This window comes from Papilio xuthus, unplaced genomic scaffold (assembly GCF_000836235.2).
Source record: "Papilio xuthus unplaced genomic scaffold, Pxut_1.1 DF828952.1, whole genome shotgun sequence".
Classification (NCBI taxonomy): Eukaryota; Metazoa; Arthropoda; class Insecta; order Lepidoptera; family Papilionidae; genus Papilio; species Papilio xuthus.
In genome coordinates this window covers 2,294,255-2,318,378 of record NW_013529697.1, presented here as the reverse complement: position 1 = coordinate 2,318,378, position 24,124 = coordinate 2,294,255, and the positions used below count along the sequence as shown (strand labels likewise).

At 33.1% G+C, this 24,124-nt stretch overlaps 1 protein-coding gene across 1 annotated transcript in view; it reads left to right on the top strand.

Annotated features, from left to right (window-relative positions):
• Positions 1–24,124, top strand: part of beat-IIIc (beaten path IIIc) — an 86,044-nt gene that overhangs the window by 22,146 nt on the left and 39,774 nt on the right. The window contains exon 2 of the mRNA XM_013321315.1: positions 3,556–3,681. Coding sequence (XP_013176769.1) covers positions 3,621–3,681 — 61 coding nt within the window. The 5' untranslated portion in view covers positions 3,556–3,620. The remainder of the gene's footprint in view (positions 1–3,555; positions 3,682–24,124) is intronic.

Genomic DNA, 24,124 nt, shown 5'->3' with positions numbered 1-24,124 from the left:
TCAGGAAAGTTTAATTGATTTAAGTATAACCGTGAAAGCGGATTTTATTTGTTTCTTATTCTTAGTAACAATGTTTCGTAAAACTAAAGTAAAAATTAAAAGATAGAGTTTGTTCTAAAAATTATTCATTTGTTTCATAAGAAAAATACTGGTAAAAGTCTTTTTTGTCCATCTACTATACAGGCTGTTGTATTATAGTAATCATGACTCATCCTTTAGTGTCTATTTTTAAACATTTCGTACTGCACAAAAGGATGTAATATTGTAGCAAAAAAATTTGTAGTGTAAAAATTCAGGATTTGCGCGCGTCTAGACTGTTAAAAATATTCACGGTAATAATTTATTTTAGTTTTCCAAGACCCGAAGTGAAAGTCGTTTTGGATTCATCAATTATTTATAGGAACGCGCCTAGGGGGTGTTTTTTTATACCTCATATCAATATTAGATATATTTTCATTTGATGTAATACGTTTTCTTGTTATAAATCATATATTTAATTTAAAAACATTCCTAAATAACTAATAACTAAAACATGCAATTACAATTTTACAACGTACATAGGAAAAATCATCATCATCAGCTCACTGTACGTCCCCACCGAGGGGCTCGGAGACTACCCTAAGTTAAGGGTGATTAGGCCATAGTCAACCACGCTCGCCAAGTGCGGATTGGTTGACTTCACACATATCTTTGAATTTCTTCTCAGATATGTGCAGGTTGCATCACGATGTTTTCCTTCACCGTAAGAACGTCGGATAAATGTACATATGTAAATCGGAAATTGAAAAACACAATGGTACATGGCGGGATTCGAACTCAGGACCTGCAGATTGCTAGTCAAGTGCTTGACTCCTGAGCCACCGACGCTCACGAAGAATATGTGAACATAATATTAAAATTGGTTAGAGAAAATTTTATTATTAGCAAAACTGCCTTATATTAGATTTATACGTCCATTAAATTCATTAGTTATCTAATATTCAAAGTTTAATAATCCAACAGATTGGTTCTGTATTGGATTTTATAATATCAAAGATATTTCGTGAGAGCTTTTAGATTTGTAATCATTTCACATTATGTTTGTATTAGTTATGACTTTCCAAAATATTACTTCACGTAACTTAATGACAAAAGATTCTTAAATCTATGATATTAAATAAAATATTAAAAACGAATAATTAACTAAAATATATAATTAAAATGAGTACCTTTAGGCAAGGTTCCGAAGATACTGCAATCTTTCCCCCTTTGAATACCTATACTAATGTGATGTCGATTAACTTTTTTGATATTTCCTTAAATCCTTAAAGCGCGAGGACCCCAAGGACCAAGGGTCTCGACGCCGAATTCCGAACCGAAATTCGGAGCCTAGACTGTATTTAATGCTAAAGGAAACAAATGTTTGCTTTAGCATTTTCCTCCGCTTCACAAGCCGCACCAGCTCTGTTGTTGGTTATTCACATTATTATTTCATTAAAAAATGTTCCAATTTTATATAAAAATTTAAAACTCTTTAATACAATTTAAACATCATAAAATTTAAACACCGTTACAATATATTACAAGTGTCAAAAAAAAAACTTTCTAGAACAAGTTCGAATCATGCAATAGTTAATAACATGCCCTTTCTCGTTCGATATCTGATAAACACGGAACACGAATTGTGATCGTTATCTACAAATTAATTGGGAATGAAATTGTGAAAGCAGAAACTGATTGAATAATCATTTTTAATATAATTAAGAATAAGACATTGACCGTGGGCTTCTGAGACCAAAGTCTCCATTTAAAATTATTATCTCAGAAACCAATGGTTAAAGATAAAATATACGCATGTGAAATAAATGGTTTAAATCTTCAGAAGACATCATTATAGAATAATTAATATATGGCTACCATTCATGTTTCATTTTCTGGTGTCGTCACCAACTAGGTTAGGACCCTTCTGGTGTCTTAGGGGCTACAGTTTATTTTGCTTTCTTTTTGGTCGCGTCACACCCGCACTCATGTAACATAATTAAGATTAAAGACATATTAACCAGCGGTGCCTCACGGATTCACGCGCTTCATCAATGAAATCGAAGCTTGAGATTAAATGGCGTATAATATTTCGTACAGCCGCACTAAGCGATGTTTAATGGTTAATAAAACAGACTTTTAGTGTAGATTATTGTTGGAACTACAATTATTTATATTAATTAACATTGTGAATCGTTTTTCGTGCATTTTCTTTTAACAATTTCGCTTAAGATAGCATCTGTTGCGTTTCAATATTTGCTGAAATTGTCGAATGAGTTTCATTTGGCTAATGGCTCGCAGCAGCTACCCGCTGTCTCTGGCTAGAGGGCCGCTCTCTGCATGTTTTAATGTCAATTAAAATAAAAGCGGACACATTTTGGTATACTATTTCAGTAAAGTAAAATATTCTACTTTACAAATAACGACGATGTTGCATTTTGTATGTTTACTACGGTATCATTTGTCAAGACTTTATCATAGAGACTGGAACTACGCTACGTGAGATACGCAAACCTTACTTATGATTGCGTATGTCACTAGAAAAACAAAATATAACACGGATCTATAGCTCATTGATAAAAATATATAATTGTACAAATTATTTTTAGAATAGGATCCATAAACTTACTCTTGTGTGAATAACTTACGTATTTATTTAGCTTGCTCTTTAACTTTCTTATTCTATATAAACAACACTTTCATTTCCATTGGGACTTACATATTTTTATGTTTGTCGTCATTTGTCTTTGGAAAAAGATGAACGATGAAAAAAGATTTCTTACTTTTTATTAATATTGAGCACAATGTTAAAGCTTTGCCAGATTAATTTTACCCTTTACTAGTATCCAATTCATTGATGGATGCAGTCGCCTTTCGACCCTCGGCCGCGCGTCATCCGTCACGGTCGGTTGTCGGCCGCCGGTCGCCGGACCGACATAAAAATTCCCCCCGACGTAGCACTTGATTAATGTTTGTAAAAAGCCCAATTAAGGGCCGCCTCCGAAACGTTTTATTTAAAGTTTGCCCGTATGTCAGTCGACAGATGTTAACATGAACCCATTGATTTCTCTTTGTAAACTAGAACATTTCTTATCAATATATTTATGCCTTTTTATATTAATTGTTTAATGGTGTAATTGCAGACGTATTAAATTTCATTCCTTTATGTAGGAGCGTCAGTGGCTCAGGGCTCAAAGTGACTTGCAATCTGCAAGTCCTGACTTCGAATACCGCCATGTACCAAAGTTATTTTCGATTTCCGATTTACATATGTACATTTATCCGTAGTTCTTCTTAAGGTGAAGGAAAACATCGTGATGCAACATATCTGAGAAGAAATTCAAAGATATGTCTGAAGTCGACCAACCCGCACTTGGCCATCGTGGTTGACTATGTCATAGTCACCGCTAACTTAGGGTAGGCTCTAGCCCCTCGGTGGGGACGTATAGTAAGGGACATATAATAGTCAAATTCAATATTTGTCTATTGTTTTAGACTTTGAAATAATACGTATTAAAATATTTTTGTTTGTTGTAGAGTTTGGCATGAGATGAATCCGGCTGCTGGTGACATACCGACTGGGATACGTTGCCAGGCGTTACATGATGACGTCACAACACGGTGCCCTCGCGTTCCTCTTCACTGTTATGCTTCTTTGTAAAGGTAAGTTAATCATAATAGCTTATATAATGTATAATATATAAATATGAAAATGGGGTCATTGCAATATACGAAATAAGCTTTAATATAATATGAAAGCATATATAAAGTGTTTTAACTTCTATGCCTATATATATTTAAAAAAAAATGTTTTTTTATCAATCATAAAATTCGTAAGAAACGGGATTATATATACGTCTATGGCAGTATTATCTAGTCAAGGCTAGCCCAGCTTAAGTCTAGGCTAAATTACTAATAAGTGTTACACAGTCATACTTTCTTACTCTACAAATAACTAACTAGAAAACAATTGAAGATCAATAATTACAGAAGATGTTAATGATATTAGATATTGTGTTATATGATTACCACATGCCCACTATGAATTAGAGTAATTGGCAGTTCGTTACCACAGACGAACGCATGATCGAAGTAAAATACAATGCACTATGGCCATTACGCAGCGTGAGACGCCGGAAACATATGAATATTTAACGGTAATATGTTTAAATTTCATATTATAGTTGGTAATTTATTGGTAATACAATAAATGTTGATGAGAAATAATAGAATTAAAAAAAATATATATAACAATGTTTTTTAATTGTCAATTTTAAAAGATTCGTAGATAATGAATTATTAAATTTCTTCAGTTCCTAACTGAATTCACTGGACTATTAGCCGTACAGATAGATCTTTTTTGTAGAAGATTAAAAGGTCCTAGTTTATAGAACAAATTATAAATATTATAAATGCGAATGTTTAGACGGTTTGATGAAAGGATGGATGTTTATTTGAAAGTATGTCCAGAACGGCGACATGGATCTCGATGAAAATTAACATAGATGTACAACATAGTCTGTGAAAACTCAAAGGCTACTTACTTTTTTATTACCGCACGGTCGGAGTCAAAGGCGTAGGCGACAGCTAGTCAAATATAAATCTAAATAAGTATATTGTAAAGAACTTTAAATACGGTAGAAGTAATCTGAGTATCGAAATAGTGACGTCACAGGTGAAGTTCGTTCCCAATCCAATCTGCGTAATACAGCTTCGTACAACCACTGATATTGCCGCGTCGACTGCTTCCAATAACATTCTAGTTAACGTATACATCTAGACAGACCTTAATAAGGATATTACTATGTTTTCAGCGGATTTTTTTGCGTCTCTTCATTGGTATCTCGTTACCATAGTTTTATGAATACAATTACAATAATATTTAATTTATAGCTGTAACCCGTGGCTTGAGGCCGTGGTGTTCTTCTAAGCTATGTTCTACATCGGCCGAAGAGCGTCGGTGTCTCAGGGGTCAAGTACCAGACTTGCAATCTGCAGGTCCTGGGTTTGAATCCCGCCATGTACCACTGTGTTTTTCGATTTCCAATTTACATATGTACATTTATCCGACGTTCTTACGGTGAAGGAAAACATCGTGATGCAACCTGCACATATCAGAAGAAATTCAAAGATATGTGTGAAGTCAACCAACCCGCACTGGGCCAGCGTGGTTGACCTAATCACCCTTAACTTAGGGTAGTCTCCGAGCCCCTCGGTGGGGACGTACATGTAGTGAGCTGATGATGATAATGTTCTACATCTATGCCAAATTTCAGCGAGATAAATACAGGTGTTCTGAATATACCTTCTAACAAATATCCATCCATCTATACAACCAAAAATTCGCCCTTATATTATTAGTAAGATAAATAATACTTATATAATGTAAACTTACAATATAACGATTACAACTTTTTCCGAAGAAAGAAAAACGCGACGGTGATTTCCAACTTCTTGCCAACTCCATTCCTCCCGAGTTTAGAATTTATACGTCAATAATTTTATTTGTTTTCTTTATTTCTCCCAACAGATGAAATATCCAGTTACTTTGCTTTTTATTTAAATTATCCTGTTCGTTGTAGGAAGAAAGAATTAAAATCACATTATGAAATCCAGTTGCCGCCGAACTTTTTCCAGTGTCTGCACAACGGTGTATCGGAATAAATGAACCAAAGTTTGTTTATAAATTCTCTTTTGCATATTCATGCTTTACATTTATTTTATTAGCCACTCCGTGAAAATTATCCAAACGTAACATTCTTTTACTTTAAGTAACTTTTTAATAAACTTCAAAGTAGTAAATTGTTTTTTGTGGATTCTATTTTTGCAAGAACGACGACAGACACAATATTATGATGTTATAAAACACTATTTTAAATTCTAATAAGAAAAGAACCGTTACTATTACGAGTGCATACTTTAAATGTATTTAAAACTTGCTGTCGTCCGCGTCTCCGTCCGCGCGGAAGTAAAATAAAAAAAAGGCAAACATATAAAACATATTAGTTGCGCACCTAATACTTTTTTCAGACTATGTTTTATATGTTCGTCAAATTTAATTGAAATCCGTTCAGCCGTTCTGGAGATACGCTATAACAAAAACTAATTTGTTATTAAGCTTATAATTACAATAATAGTAAAAGAAACTAGGAAAAAATACCACTAACTTATTTAAACAAATATTTCTGTAAAGTAAACAGCATTCGGCGGCGGCGAGCGTCGGTGGCTCAGGAGTCAAGCACTTGACTTGTAATCTGCAGGTCCTGGGTTCGAATCCCGCCATGTACCAATGTGTTTTTCGATTTCCGATTCACATATGTACATTTTTCCGACGTTCTTACGGTGAAGGAAAACATCGTGATGCAACCTACGCAAATCTGAGAAGAAATTCAAAGATATGTGTGAAGTCAACCAACCCGCACTTGGCCAGCGTGGTTGACTATGGCCTAGTCACCCCTAATTTAAGGTAGGCTCCGAGCCCCTCGGTGGGGACGTATAGTGAGCTGACGATGATGATGATGATGAAACAGAATTTAAGCTATATTGATTTTTGACTAACGGACTCACTAACGATTTAACTGATCTGGTGAGTTATTTTTCGCTATAGTAATCTGTTGTTAGTTGACCGCTATATCCTGTAAAGCATCAAAGAAAATTCAAATTTCTTCATGTTTAATTCAGTCTTTCATATCTATTTGCAAGTAAACTGGCGTAGTGATTGTGTCATAACAGAGCCTAGCCACGCCAACTGCTCGTTTGTTTAACGAAACGAATTTGCAACGGGCTGGCACATCCCGCGCCGAATGTGTTAACAACAAATTTTGAACGCTGCCCGTTTGTAATGTTCCTAAGTAAATCGAATATAGCACATGTGTGATGGAGGCAATATTGTAATCACTCTCACTAATTTCTTATGATGAAACGATGGAATTAAAATATAAAGGTGGGTACGTATGAGAAAGGTAAAAATCTTCTTTTAGTACTTCCCCTCCTCTATACATTGAAAGTAGGCAATATCTGCTACCTTTTGACGTAATGGGTAGCAGTCTTTTTTATTTTAGCAAAAACCGGAAAAAAATGAAACAAAATTCATAAAATGAACTTTTGTACAGACAATTTGCAAATATTTATAATTGAAATTTGCACTGACATCAGTGCTTGCGACTTTTTATTATCTAGGCAAATTACAAACGGGCCATGTTCAAGATTTGACAGTGACGGATACACCGCATTGTCCTGGTCGCATTCGCTTATTGTTAATCTGAACGTTCGCTGTGAGGAAATGCATTTTATGACGACGGATTCTCAGATATTACTTTTTATTCGAAACAGCAAAGAAGCTAGAAATACGTTTAACAATAAAATAGAGGGAAGAAAGAGTTTTGAAAAACTACTTTTACTAAAAAAACTTCAACAAACAAGTGGATAAAGTCGTGTCTAATTTTATTTAGAGAGAATATAGAAATGCATTTTGTGTTTAAACATAAAAATTTAATTTTTACTTAACCCTGAAAGTCGGAAGAACTGTTCTTAATAATTGCTTTTTATCACTTATAACTTGCTTCGTTAACAAGAAGCAATATTTTAGATGATACTAGCAAATATTATAAATATATTTGGTGCAGTATGTGTTTGATAGAGCGGCGCAAGGCAAGGATATTGTGATACATGGCGCATTGCTTATGCATAGAGTGCAGGAGCTAGCGAGTTGTGATGTCATCAGTATTCAATCCCGCCTTCGCGCGTTTTAACCGCAACCAGTTTTCGATCAAAATTGTCTACAAACAATGAATAGAAAACACTCCGTTATTTTTTCGATGTTGATGATTTATTGGGAAAAATAAAATTATATTTTACCTACGGTGCATATCTATATATGTATATAAAAATCATTTGCTGTTCGTTAGTCTTGCTAAAACTCGGCAACGGCTGAACGGATTTATCTTATCTTGGTCTTGAAATGTTCGTATTGGTCTAAAGAAGGTTTAAGAGGTGAAAAAATTCCACGCGGACGGATTCGCGGGCGACAGATAGTTGTTAATAATATTTGAACCACAATGTAATTGTGTCTTATGAATCTAATCATTAAATTGTTTTGTCTATGGTAGTTTGGGAATAGTCAGCGATACAGGACAGATCATATTCCAAGTAATATGAGCAGATAACAACATTCGTCTCCCTTGACATCGAGTTTGTAAACTAAGCATTGCCACCGGAAACGAATATGAATTTAGTGAGCAACAGATATGGAATTTATTTCAGTCTAGGACTCTAAAGAGACGTTTGTTTTAGGGTTGTTAGTGTTAATTAGCCTAGTTACAATTCTTCGTTAATAAAATCTAATGAAAATTAATGAATGTTTTTATTTTTGTTATTTATTCACCCTTTTTGTGATTTTTCAAAAGGGGGAGTAGACAATGAATATTTTACTGAAGCAAATTATTTAAATTTCATTGCCTTTAAGCGATTTAGGCATTTATAAGCCGTAATGATTCACAATTTAACCGAATGGTTTTTTTATTAACCTTTTTTATTTTCATGCAGTCTTGTAATTCAAAAGTGATTTCAAAGTTACAAGAGATCGTGGATTTAAAACAAATTTATATTTTATACTAAACGCTTCAAATGAGAATGTCAATGACCCCAATTTGTGAAAATCGCTGGAAAAGTGCAAAAAAAAAGATAACATTTTAAATAGTAATTTATTAAGTTATATATAGTTTAAAGGTTTCTCCAGAACGGCTAAAAGGATATCGATGAAATTTGGTATACACATAGAATATAGTCTGGAAGAACACGTAGGCTACTACTTGTATTTTTTTTTAATTTCGCGCCAACGGAGTCGCGTACGACCGCTAGTTATTTTACAAATTATTACACCGACACTACTTATTCTTAAGATTAATTTTAGGCGATCTGTTACTAGTTTGCCCCCCTTTCCTATAAAGAAACACGACATAAATAACGTATAGCGTGAGACAGTAAATTTTATTTGAAAAGGATTGTACTAACTTAAATTGGTATAAAAGAAGTCGTCGTATAAAATTTGCAGTCACACCTAGACTTTTATCGCCTTAAAAAGGGATAATAGGTTTGGTTGTTATCCGACTCAGAATATTCTGTGAACACGCGAATCCCTCGTTTGCAGTGTAACATCCATTAATACTGCACTGCAATGAAACAATACACCATCTTACAGAATTGTAAGTTTTTGTATCAATTTATCTCAAGAGGGAAAATATCTATTAATTTAGATGAATTAAAAAAAAAAACAAGTGAAAAATACGCACAAGAAATAGAAACTAATTATAATGTATTTATTAAAAAAAAAACAGAATCGTTTAAGTAAATTATTAACAAATAAAATCTCACCGTGAGTTTCTGAGATCAAAATGTCTGTATCAAAAATATCGTCATCCCTGTCTGTCATCTTTGATATAAAAGAAATAACAGTATGTTTTAAACAGTGATTTTCATCTCAGAAACCCATGGCCACAGGACTAAAATACGAAAAAGGCTAGTATGTTATATTAAAAAAAAAATGAACCCCACACCACACTATCAAGATAATTTGGTAATTCAAAATATAAGTAAAAAATAACGTTTAGCGGGTGATTTTGATTTACAAGTTAATAATCTCCAGGGCGTCGTTGGCTCAGGGGTCAAGCAATTGACTTGCAATCTGTAGGTCCTGGGTTCGAATCCCGCCACGTACCAATGTGTTTTTCGATTTCCGATTTACATATGTACATTTATCCGACGTTCTTACGATGAAGGAAAACATCGTGATGCAACCTCCACATATCTGAGAAGAAATTCAAAGATATGTGTCAAGTCAACCAACCCGCACTGGGCCAGCGTGGTTGACTATGACCTAATCACCCTTAACTTAGGGTAAGCACCGAGCCCCTCGGTGGGGACGTATAGTGAGCTGATGATGATGAATCTCCATACCTTTTACCTTAGTCAGATGTTTCGTTATTTAATAGGGATTTTATAAAGTCATTCGACGCATCAAATGATTTAAATATGCAATGATCTATATCAAGGCTGGTACAACGTTTAATTATTCACAGACCGTCAATGCGGTTTGTTGAAATTGCACCTAATTAGCGATGAAATAACCGACTCGGCATAATCATATTCCTTTACCAACAAATGTATATAATAATTTATTTCAATTTCATTTATAAATTATACATACAAACAGGCGTTGAAGGATTGAATAATTGCCGCCATCATTTTGAAGGTGATCGACAGTTTTTATTATAACAATCTTTATTAGAATTTATCACCAGAACGGGTTCATGTATGTCGCTGAAATTGTGAATAGATGTAAGAACATAGTCTAGAAGAACACATGTACAATTTTTTTGAATTCCTCACAGACGACTGTAAAAAAAGCAAGAAATAAACATGAGCTATATTTAGTTATAACCAAAGAAAATCATATTTAAAGCAGATGGTAGACGAATGTAAGTCAATTTTCATTGTGAAATAATGAAATGAAGCTAAAAAAATTCATTTCATGAAATACACAGACATAAAGACAAATCTTTATTTTTCGAATAAACTTTGTAAATTTTAAATTTATTTCAAGAGCTTAGTTCGTCATTTTTATAATTTTACAATATTTAAATGAAGCTTTTAAAAAACGAGAAAGTTCACTTTATCAAAATTTATCAGAGAGAATTTACTGTTCGTTTGAAATTATAGCTTCATTAAAATTTAAAACCGTAGTTCACTAACACAATAAATATATAATTATCTTACTTCTTACTAATATTATTAATCGGAATGTATGGATAGATGGTTTGTTTGTTAGAAGGTATCTCCAGAACGGCTGCATGGATCAATGAAATTTAGCATAGATGTAGAACATAGTTTGGAAGAACAAATAGGGATCTAATTAATTTTTTTTAACCCCGCGAACAGAGTCACAGCCCAAAGTTAGTAAAAATATTCTACAAATGATTGAACCGTACCTTCTTAAAAATTTTTCTTCAACAGTACTTACAAAGTTAGAAATCAAAATATACTTAACGTTCTTAATTTAAATCGAGCGTAACCTTCGCAAAGTCGAAGTGAAAATGTTTGCTCGTTATTCGGAGACAATTTACCGAAATGAAAATTTGCATACAGACAAAAAATGTAATTCACATGAGAGAAAATTATTTAACATTTTCACCGCAGTGAGACAGAAAGATCGTATTATTGACGGCCATTTACATCGCATTAAACACAGTGTTGAGAAAAAGATAATTTTATAAAAGATTTAATCCTAAATTGTTTTTAAATCTGCTTTTTTTAGAACGTCGTATATTAAACTTTTTTTTATTAGTATATAGCAAAATATATATCTTATAACAATTCTCGTGTGACAAGTAGTTGCTTTACTCTTATTTTTATGTAATTTTATACGCATAATCTATTTGAGGTAAGCAATATATTATAATAAACAATGGGTTCAGGGCCCCGTTGGGGTTCCGCGCTTCTGCAGCGCGTCTGGGATTTTTGCTGATGCTGGTGTTGACGGCTTCGCCGCATCGATCAGGAAGAGAGCAGCATCCCTGAAGCGGCTGGTGCGGGACAGCTCCAACAGCTACCTGCAACTCATTGCTGATAGAGTAGGATTGGACTGTCCAGTGCTGGCCATGTGGACACGTCTACATGTGATCTGAAGAGTTTTGTTTAATTCTGTGTTTTATTTTTGTGTCAGAATTTAAATTTTCATTTTTTGTTTTGTGTGGACCATGTGTCTAAATAAAAGATTTATTGTTATTATTATAATCAGAGTGGGTCTCATTAGAATCGGCTCCTATCTATTTTTAATCCCGACGAACGGAGTTGTGGGCGACGGCTAGGTTTATATAATAGTATAACGTTGCTTACCTCAAATAGAAAGAAGGATGTATAGTAAAGGTAAATTTTCTCTTCCGATAGGTCTCCTTCCTGCCAAGTTCTCCATATCATATAAACAAGAGAACAAATGTTATAGGAATATAAACCCATAGGAACAATGCTTTATACCATTGACATTGATTTGATTCATGGAAAAAGTATATACTTATGTATGTAAGCTATGAAAGGCATTTAAGCTTACACAATACATGCTCATTGACTCCATTTCCGATACATTCTTTTTGTCTGTTCATTTCCTATCTCTAAGTAATAGGCCATTACAGATTATCTTTGGATTAAGAAGGGTGTATGTTAAGTAAAGTCCGTTTACTCTAAATATTTGATTTTGTTTTGAGATAAAGTTTAAACATTGTTTCGTTTTATTGATATTCGTGAATAATAGTGTTGTATAAACAATATTTTTTTGGATTCATTTATATTTTTTAAGTTTTAATAATGAACACAGATATTATCCATTTTTGTGTATGTAAGATATTTTTTTTAAATCCTTTTCAATTTTTTCTCCAATAAAGATGATCGTTCTATCGTTAAGAAGGTGACCATTTACCTTCCCATAACTATTAAAATAATCTTCAAATAGATTATTGGGTTTGGTTGTAATAGTTTTTGTTCGACTTAGATAAGTTATTGTCATATATTTTGTTCTTATTTCAGTACATTTAACAAGACTCCAGTATCCAGAGTTAATGAGCTGGAAAAATAACAGGGGAACGGTTTATTGTCGATGTCAGAACTTTAAATGATATTACTTTTTTTTATGATTTAGGCGGTTAACGTATATATAAGTGTTGCCCGACTACTATTATTATTGAACTAATTACTCCATACATATATTTCTAATAGAGCCTTCCTTTAACCTGATTTGATATCTCAAATATTAGTGCTTTAAAGTAAGATTTAAATTCCATTTGTACAAAAAATTGTTTCCTTATTTAACCGACTTCAAAAAGGAATTGAAAAGTCAATAGCATAATGTTTAAGGGTAGGGACTTCCGAACACGAGGTCGGGGTTCCAATCCTGGCATTCCAATATTGTCGTAAACCAAGTCCTAACACAAGCATAGAGCTTAGTTGGAATGGTACAAGAAATATTTGTAAATTATAAAAAAAATCTGCTAATATTTTAAAAAAAGGAGGTTCTAAGTTCGTCTGAATGTTTTTTTTCTTTTGGGATACAATAATGTGCGTTTTTATTTATCAATTTGGTAAAAATATGCGTAAAATTTATATTAAAATCAAAATTATCCCATTAAATATTTGAATAAATGTGAGAAAAACATTAAAATGCGACGTTTTCGAACTTCTTCGAAGTTTTGCTAACGGACGTTACGAGCCTGTTGGGAACAGATGCCGTATGAAAAATAAAGTTTATGGACTAAGTTTGTAAGTAATGTACTCGTTACAGGATTTCTTTATTGCGTGTTGTTAATAATATAATGAACAATATTCATACATTTAATTAATATAACATACGCTGAATCGTATTACATGTTTGTACATGTATTATAATACGATTCAGCGTATGTTATTCTGTGAGTGTGTATGTCACTGAACTTCTCTCAAACGACTGGACCGATTTTGATGAAATTTTTTGTGTGTGTTCAAGGGGATCTGGGAATGGTTTAGATTCACAATTTTGTCCGCTGGACAATGTTTTTTTAATAAATTTTTAATTAATTAGTAGTTGTTGATTTTGGAATGATTTACATTGGATCCGACAGACGGCGCTACTATAGCAGTGTCAAATTTTAAATAATATTCGAATTTTAATTTTAGTCTGTCCCGACAGTTAGCGCTGCGATCAAATTAAAAAAAAAGTTTGAAATTTTCAAATTAAAGACGTGTAGATAGGACAACGTCTGTCGGGTCCGCTAGTACTACTATAAATAGTGAGTCTATCGTGTATTGTATTCTATCGTGTATGAATTTATTATTATTGTATTGTTTCGTGCGATACAATATTGTTTTGTATTGTGTAGAGTTTCATTGTATTTTATACGTGGAACTAGTTTATATTTTAACACAACAAATAAAATATAACGTTAGTTACGTGAAAAAAAAGTATATTTATCTTATTATGCAATACAATACAATATTTATTGGTAATATTTAAATTAAAGGTCAGAGAGCGATTTACAAAAAAAAAATTCAATGTAAAAATTCTTCATACGAATACAGTGTCATCTCGACAAGCATTGATTTCAATCTATTTTTGAATGATGTGAGGCTGGGTTCCGCTATGACGTGGTCCAGCAACCGGTTGTAGACTGCAGGCCCCATGACGTGCGTCGGCTTCTCCGTCCTGGTTAATCGGTGTGCCGCCGGAGCCAATTTGACTGTGCCACGAGTTACTATAGTGCTGCTGCCGGATTCCTTTTCCGTTTTAAAGTCGCGAATCGCTTGTCGGGTGAACATCACCACCTGGAAAATTACTAACGACGGCAATGTTAGGATTTGAAATAAACAACGGTTTTGCCGGTGTTGTCCGTGGTACCCTAGCGATCGACCTAACCGCGAGCTTTTGCATACGGATGCCCTGTATTACTATATAATATTATAAATGCAATGGTTTGGATGTATGGATAGATGTTAGAATGTATCTCTAGAGTGTTTCAACAGGTCTCGATGAAATAGGCTACTTCAACTTTATTAATACGTCGGACATCGTCTGTGCGCCAGCTAGTCTTACATGAATGATTTTTATATGCCTCATTCTATTAAAATTTAAATCTTTTCACTAAAAGTAAATTATGATTTAGTGTTCAAATTAAACAAAGGAAAGAAAGATAAATATAGATGGACGACCCATATGCGTATTGTTCAACTACGCTTTATGTTATTTTAGGACTATTTTAATTAATTATTATTAAAGTTTGCAAGGAATGTAGCTCAAAGCTTATTATGCAAAGAGGGTATTTCTCAGATACAGGGTTAAACATAGTGTTCAAACATCGTTAATTATTGCACATAGTTAGAGGCTTAGAAAGCCTTAGTTGAGACCGCATATTACATGCGTCGGGATTAATTTTCAATGCTAAACCAAGCAAGCATATTTCAGTGGTATATTCTGAATACTTGAGATTCTTAAAGAGATCTACGTGCTTTGTGTTTGCTAACGGTCCTAGTGGTCACTATTAGAACAATAGAACAATTACATTTAATATTTGTAGACGCCAATTAAACATCAGATAACCAATCAAGACAACAGAAGACAGATCAAGTTGAAGCAATTCCACGTTTGGTCTGATAGGTGTGAAGGATAAATGCAGAGGACGCTTGGAAAAGGTAAAAATACTCTTTCTATGCGTATCCCTTCTCCGTCGATTAATGGTAGACAACGCATATCTGCATTTGCCGATGTCTATTAGCAGCAGTCGCTTCGCTATTCGGCGAATTAAGGTGGCCGCTTCTTTCTTTGCGGCCTTATGAAAAATCTTTTAGGTTTTGCATATCTAGCCCACAATAATAGGTCAATCAATAACTTGCAAAGGACACAGTTTTAATAAAATGAATGTTCATACTGTGTCATAATACTTTATGTCATTTTTATTACCTTTTATTATGCCCACGACGAATTCATTTAATTAACAAACGTCGAGTCGCCCCGCGTCGGATGGTGCGCGTAGCGATGCAAAAATAAATGTCGCGATTTCTGTGGAATTATGTATTATTAAAACGGTTTGTTAATTATTTTAACATATTTAAATATTCATAAAATGAATTTATAATTAACACTATTCGGAGCTGTGTTTAGTAAAATAAATTAAGTAATTAATTATTAAATATCTGAGCCTAGCCTAAGTTAGGGGTGATGAGACCATAGTCAATCACGCTGGCCCAGTGCGGGTTGGTTGACTTCACACATATCTTTGAATTTCATATCAGATATGTGCAGGTTGCATCACGATGTTTTCCTTCACCGTAAGAACGTCGGATAAATGTATATATGTAAATCGGAAATCGAAAAACACATTGGTACATGGCGGGATTCGAACCCAGGACCTGCAAATCGCAAGTCAAGTGCTTGACCCCTGAGCCTGAAACAAATAAATACATAATATAAAATTATAAACATAAATTAAGTATTGCGTAGTATTTTATTCTTTTACCACATACGAATGTGTTTACACTTAAATAAGCGATACGAATTCCCTTGAGAAATTTACCATTAACGTAAATTATCCAATTCCATTGTGTACTTTTGAATGCTATATTTTTATTGCCTTTTACTACACTTTACCAATTTCATCGAAATTATATCGAACACAATTTTGCATATTTTATAAAAAAATCATTAATAATACAAAACGTGAAAACGGTTATATTATCAAGATTTCTTTCTATCTACAACTTTACTACATGTTTACAAACACAGTAAATCTTCAGGGTTCGCTAAATTTTACTAATGTATAATAAATGCGAATGTTTAAATGCATGTTTGTTTAAAGGTATCTACACAACGGCTCGATGAATCTCGCTGATATTTGACATGAAAAACACATTCGTACATTGCGGGATTCGAACCCAGGATCTGCAGATTGCAGTGCTTATACCCGTGAGCCACCGACGCTCTTGACATACGATTTCCGAGCAGAAATTCCTTTCTTATTTAACGTGTCTACGTTCAAAAACCATACCGGGTACAATGATCGTAGCAATAACACTAAGTCATACGTTAGGAACCAACAAATATCTCTGGCAGTTACCATAAAAATAACACAATATTTTAGTGCGGTATGTGTTCCGCATCGGGACGGTATCTCAGTACTTTACACATTATGCTAGTTTCACACGAGGCCGGTAGACATAGAGCAGTGGATTGTTCAGTACTAGTATTGTTTAGACATTTAGTATCAAAACAATAAAGTTTGAGGTGCAAAGAGAATAACATAATTATGGAAATCTTGCGTTCTCCTCAGTATCCCTATAATATATTCTTTATGTATTGTAGTCCCTACTAGTAGTGCTCTGTCTCCTCGTGTGCATTCAAACAATTGAAGTACTATACTGTCTACTACTCTGCGTTACTGTACAACCCTCGTGTGAAACTTTATGTGAGCATTACTTATGCATAGAGTGGAGATTGAAGCGGGCACAGTTGCTACGTCATCGGTACTCAATACCGTCTTCGTGTGTTAACACGAGCACCACTTCGTCACGATTGTTTACAGACAATGCATCACAAAAACACCTCATCATTTTTAATGCTATTGACAGATTATACAAAACAACTTAAGATTTATTAGGCTTGTTGAAAAAATAAGAAAAAAATGTTTGATTATTTTTATACCTTTTGTTTTCTCTTTTCTTTTGCTTTGACGTAAGTGGTCCTAGTTGCACATTTCTTGGTGTCCTGGATTTGATGATTAACAGCTTATTTATTAAATTACTAAGTAATATTTAAATTAAAACCTTTAAAACTTGATAAGCTTAATGAGGAGTTAATATTATAATCGGTGTGTCCTTGATTTGTCTAAGGACATAAAGGCTTTATTAAAAAAAAATAACAAGAAGCGAAAAGCAAAATGTCTTAAAAGTAATCAGTGCGTTGTAGGTCGTCCCCAGCCGATGTGGGGCTTTCATAACTTGCAAGGCGGACGGCCGCAAGCTATAATCTTGTTTACAGACGCGCACGTTGTACAATACCATACAAACTTTATGATCGCTCGCAATCTAGTACGAGCCTTCTTCATACTTAGCTCTATAGCCCATTGTGGGCCAAACAATTCCTTCTATCTGGGTCTATTCGAAGAAATTTACTATGGTAACATTTGTAAACATCAAGATTTACCAATTAATTTAATTTTAGAGAGTGAATTCAGATATAATGACCGATAGAGATATTTGGAAGAGTAGTAGTATAAATAGTGAGGACCCTCCGTTGGCTTAAGGGTAGATCTATAATGATGATTTACAACCATTACACAAAGGTATCTAAGTACGAGCCGCCATAAAGTTTGAATCTTATTATATCAGTAGGTACAGGCGAGCTTGTTTTGTGTTCATTTCGAGCAAGACACGCCCGATTTTCCTTAGAATGTTTTTTCAGATACCTAATTAAAACACATTTGTTACACACCTAATTATTCTTAAGTTCAAAGAAGTTTTTTTTTAATTAATTAAAGTTCATAAATTTATTAAAAATATACAAGTATACTCTCATTTCGTTTAGATATTGTTACTTCGATATTGTACATAGAAATTACAATTTACTAATAGAACCGTTGAAAAAATAAATATTTTTTATATTTTTTTTGCAGCTGGCAGCAAAAAAATAAAACAATGAGTTACTCCACAATAATTTTCCTCTTTCATAATGCCGTGACCCGCCCTTACCTTCGTTTAAATTGAATAAACGACTTTGAACAAACGCGGCGATTGATCCATAAATAATTTTAATACCCCGTTAGCGCGCCTGATTGCCAATTGTACCTTTCAATACCTGTATAAGTTTGTGCCCCCTTCAAATCCTCTAGCGCTTCAATTTTCTAACGGACGTAATCAATATTCTATCCTTGTGATAGATTCGAGATGTATTTTAAATACTTTATACAGAAATTAAAAATTATCTTTTATATCCATACTAGATCATGTTTTACAATTGCTATTGCGATTTTTAGATCGCGGATAACTGTGGGTTTCTTAGACCGTTATCTTTAACATCAACGAGAAAACAATATATTTTAAACGGTGATTTTAAACTCAGAAACCCACGGTAAATAGATTAGTTCAAGGTCAAATATTGATTACGTTCGTAAATGGCATCGTCTTTTCTTGAATTTCGTTAAATTCAGAGAAAGGATGGAATCTGTTATAAATGATTTAGTTTGAAGAACCATCAAACTTTGAGAATATACTTTTTTAAATTACTTTACAATAGTCTAATCTATGCTGGCTGGATGCCAATATCTGATTTCTTTTTTATTTCTTCGTATACCAGATATAAACTCGTTGAAGGGAAAAACAATTAAATAACAATGTTGGAAGTTTTAAAGTACTAAATATCAAGAGTTACACACATATTCTCCGTAATAATTGAATTCTTTATCCGACTGTGTCGCAAACAGGGGAAACGCTTATGAAATTACGTTATTAGATGCGTATGCTAATCTCAATTATTCGTTGTGCCGGTTTCAATTCACACTGGCCTTCTTTTCGAAGAAAAAAGATATGCCTCCAACTGTTTCTTAATTTCAACGGCTTATGTCAATGGGTTTCCATTGCCAAAACTTGTAAGGATATATTTTTCCTTCATTCTCTTTGACAAACCAGAGATAAAAATATTTATTTATTTAAGCTTTGTACACAGTTTAAAGTACATAGTGTAACATTACATAGAAATACAGTGATGTACAGGTGAACTTAACTCTAAAAGAGTTCTCTTACAGCTAACCTTGCGATACAGAGAGGATGTATAGTGGGTAATATATGTACAAGTATATGTACAAGTATATGTACAAGTAGACATAACTATTTAAATTCTTACGTACTACTAAACTTAACTATTTGAATCTTAAATTTAATAAATATAAATGCACAAATTCATAATATATTTATGAATCTATGCATAAAATATATTTATTAAATTTAAGATAAACACATAAATAAATACATACATACATATAATGTTTATATATATAATATAACTTATACATTTTAAATAAAAATAAAAACTTATAGTGATATAAGATGTTCCTTTAGACACGTTTTGAAGGCTGGCAGCGATGTACTTTCCGATGTACTTTTTTTTATGACTTTGAGAGGAAGGTAGCTAATGCACACTGGTATATTATTGTTATGGGCTACTTTTTAAAATTCCGCGCTGACAACGTCGAGGGCAAAAAGTTAAATTATAAAGATAATATTAAAATAATATTCATATTGAAGTTTATTAGAAATAAACACAGTAATTTCTGAAACAAACGTTAATAAATTGAGCACGGTAAAATTTCCTTTGATCTTTCAATTATAAGCAAATATTACTAAAGACACTATAAAAATTTCCCCGTATTATTTTAGGTATGATAAAATATTTTATCTAGTTCAATATAATAAAGTTCTTTTACTTGTATTATTTGCTTAAAAAAATATTAATTCTTTTATTATATTATTTAAAGAAAATTCAATTGTTAAGTTTTCTCGTTTTTTTTGTTGGTTTTTCTGTATTGGTATTTTTTATAGTGGAATACTGACTATTTAAGTATTATAAAAAGATATGTTGAAGTAATTTATTTAGGTATTTTCTTTAACCATTTTTACTACCAAATAGCTGATATGAAGACTATTAACTACTACTTAAGTAAGCATATGGCGTAAAGCATAAAGGATGATTTCTTTATTCTTCTACAGGGATGTTTACCAAGGAATATTGTCCAAACTTATTCTTCTTTTCCAGCTTAATTATTAGTAAAATTATTGAAATTAACTAAATGATGTTTCGGATGAAAGAAGATTGCATGTAGCTGAAATGCGTATGCTAAGATGGATGTGTGGTGTGACAAGGAAGGATAAAGTTAAAAATGTTTATATTAGAGGAAGTTTGAAAGTAGCGCCAGTGATCGAGAAATTGAGGAGTAAAAGATTAGCGTGGTTTGGACATGTTATGAGAAGGGATGATGATGATATAAGCAAAAAAGTAATGAGATTGAATGTGGATTGCTACAAGGGTAGGGGAAGACCAAAAAAAGTATGGAATGACTGTGTGAAAGAGGATATGCGTAAGAAGGGGGTAGAATCGGATATGACGGCTGATAGAGATGTATGGAGGAGTAGTACATACTGTGCCGACCCTCGATAGGGATAAGGGCAGGTTGATGATGATGATTGAAATTAAGTAAATGGAGATGTATACAAGTACTTAATGTTAATATTATTTATTAAACTATTTTCATTAAATAAATATTTGTTACTTAAATTAAATATTATTATAAATTTATTTTAATCTGAGATATAATAAAGTTTAATTATTATTTATTATATTTTAATATAATTAATAAATATGTACAAGGAGAGGGATCTTTCTTGGATTATTTCAGGTATTTATTAAACACTCGCCCGTTTTCTTTGACAAAATACGTTGGCTAATTAAAATAATTATTAGGGTTTTTCATTCAGTGAGAATTAATGTCGAGCTTTATGAATAAACAAATTAGAATATAAAATGTATTCATTTAGGTAAATAGTGTTTCGTAAAATCTATTCAACATGTGAATTAGTGACATTAACATATGTCTTTGTATTATGCAAGAGAAGGAAAGGGATGTCGGGTTAAAGTTTATAATGAGACTAGCTATCGCCCGCGTATCCGTAGGTGCGGAATGACGAAAAAAAAACTTAATAAGTAGACTATGTTCTACATGTGTGCCAAATTTCATCAAAATCCGTTATGCCGTTCCGGAGATACCTTCAAACAAACATCCATCCATCTAAAGTTTTGCATTTATAATATCAGTGAGATGTCAACAGTGCATACTGTTTTAAAATAGGTTCTAATTTACACTACGCCTATGTAGTATATGTGCGTATGGGTAATAAGTACCCATACGCACACATGAATTGGAATGCTAAACAAATTAATTTCCTTCATTGTTTTTAAGAAATCTTTTAACTTGGCTCATACAAAATTAAAAAAGAAAGGAAGTCAAGTGACAAAAGGCAAACTACTTTGCACGGTTACTACTTATTCAGAAGTGGCTTAAGAGTAGACTCTGACTTGTAGAGCGTAAGATTTATGCCATTCATAAGCGACTCTGGAATTTTTTTCTTAGTTAAAAGAGAGATTTATTCAAACGATTTTATTGCAGGAAAAAACATGTTCATTTTAACATCGAACATTCACATATTCAGAATTTCTGTAGCCTACTTTCTTAACTTTATTTACTGTTATTACTATTTCGCGAAAATATCTATCTTTAGGTTGCGATATTTTAATCAAATTTAGATATATAAGAGTCAGTAGCAATCCAGTTATTTAAACGAAAAGTCTAAAAAAAATATTGCGTACATGCAAACCAACACAATCTTACCTCTTACTATTATAATATTATAAATGCGTATGCTTAGATAGATGGATGTTTGAAGGTATCTCCAAAACAGTTATAAGGATCTTTATGAAATTTGGCATATGGAACACAGTCTGGAAGAACACATAGGCTACTAATTAAGTTTTTTTTAATTACGCGCGAACGGACACACGGGCGATAGGCTTTATAAAGTCGAAAAGCAATAAACTTTTTTTTAACATTAAATATGAAAGCAATTTTAACTCTATGTTACATTTTAGTTCGAGTAAAAAAAGACCTCACTTATCTTAAAAAAATTTCCTCCATAAATATAGAAAACTTTATGGTCTAATAATTTTCCGCCTTTTCGCATAGGAGCCCATATTTCCGCCAATAATTCGGGTGACGTTATAAATTGGGAAGTGAAGCTCTGAGCCATCAATATCCAGTCAACAAAAAACGCTTGCAACTCTTTTATTTAGCAACGTTGTCGTTCTGTGTCAAAGTTTTTTTCCTTTTATCTACCTCTTATAAAACGTAAATTTTCGGATTTTTGTCAAACTTTTTAATACGTATCGTATGTTCATGTTCACGGTATGAAGTGGATCATGATCCTGTAAGTTGGATTTTTCATTTCATTATCGATTCAGTTTTTGTGAAAATGTTTGTTGTATTATTTTGACCATATTTACTACTGTGATGTTATGAAGTGAGCTAATGACATAAAATTGTATAAGAACTATCGTCGTAATCCTGTTGTTTTTCAAGCGATGGGGCGTCAATGTAATTACACACTTTATTAATTAGTAAAATTAAGAGCGTCGGTGGCTCAGGGGACAAGCACTTGACTTGCAATCTGCAGGTCTTGGGTTCGAATTAATGTACCAATGTGTTTTTCGATTTCCGATTTACATATGTACTTTTATCCGACGTTCTTACGGTGAAGGGAAAACATCGTAATGCAACGTGCACATATCTGAAAAGAAATTGAAAGATATGTGTGAAGTCAACCAACCCGCACTTGGCCAGCGTGGTTGACTATGGCCTAATCACCCTTAACTTAGGGTAGGCTCTGAGCCCCTCGGTGGAGACGTATAGTGAGCCGATGATTACTTTATTAACCATTAGGTCTTAATTCAAACTTCTTACGCATATCCTCTTCTACACAGTCTCTACGTAGTTTCTTTAAATATTTTTTTTAATTACTTAATTTTCTTTTAAACACCTTTATAGACGAAGAAGTATAATTAAATTTTATACTTAAGTTCCAGTTCCTTTGACAAAATTGAAGCATAAAATAAGCTGACTTTGTACAGAGGTATTGCGCTTTCTTACTTAAATATTGTAGTTCTTCAGACTGCACAGCGAAATGTACTGAATTTTACTAATATAAATGCGAATGATTGCATGGATGTTTGTTAGATCTCCAGAACCGATAAACGAATCTCGCTGAAATTTAGCGTCGATGTAGAACATAGCCTGGAAGAATACATAGGCTGTATTGTCGTAATACCGCACGGACAGAGACACTGGCGACAGCTAGTAATATTATAAATGGATAGTCCTTCTTAAGATCTTAAGAATTAAGAATCTTCTTATTTAACTTCTTTAAAATTTTAAGGTTAATATTACTAGATGAAGAGCAGTCAGACATATCACAATACAATATCATAGGGACGTTAAGAAAAAAAAAATAATCATATCGCCCTCGTTGTCTCACCTGGTGTTTTCATAAAAGACGCGACCTCTGCCGTAATCTTGTTTACAAAGGCCCCAGCTAGATACGCGGCGTTCGGGCCTGGAACGTCCTCATTTAGCTGCTGCAAGCTCCGCCTTTATTGAATGTTTTTCCTTCAATGCATTTGTAACATACATACATCTTGAAGTAATATACTGGTAGACATAAAGTATAGGCATCTGTGTAAATTTATACGTTATTAACTACTCTTTTTTACATAAGTAACGACAATACTTTAAAGATTGAGAAGGTTCTAGTTAGAACTCGATAACAATAAAATACTACGTAGAAAATTGTTTTGAAATTCATTTTTTTTTTCAAAAGGTGGCAAACGAGCGAGCAGCCACCTGAAATCGCTGAAATAGCGAAGTGACTGCTGCCCATAGACATACGCAATTGCATATGCGCTGCCTACCTTTAATCGACGGAGGAGAGGATGCACAGA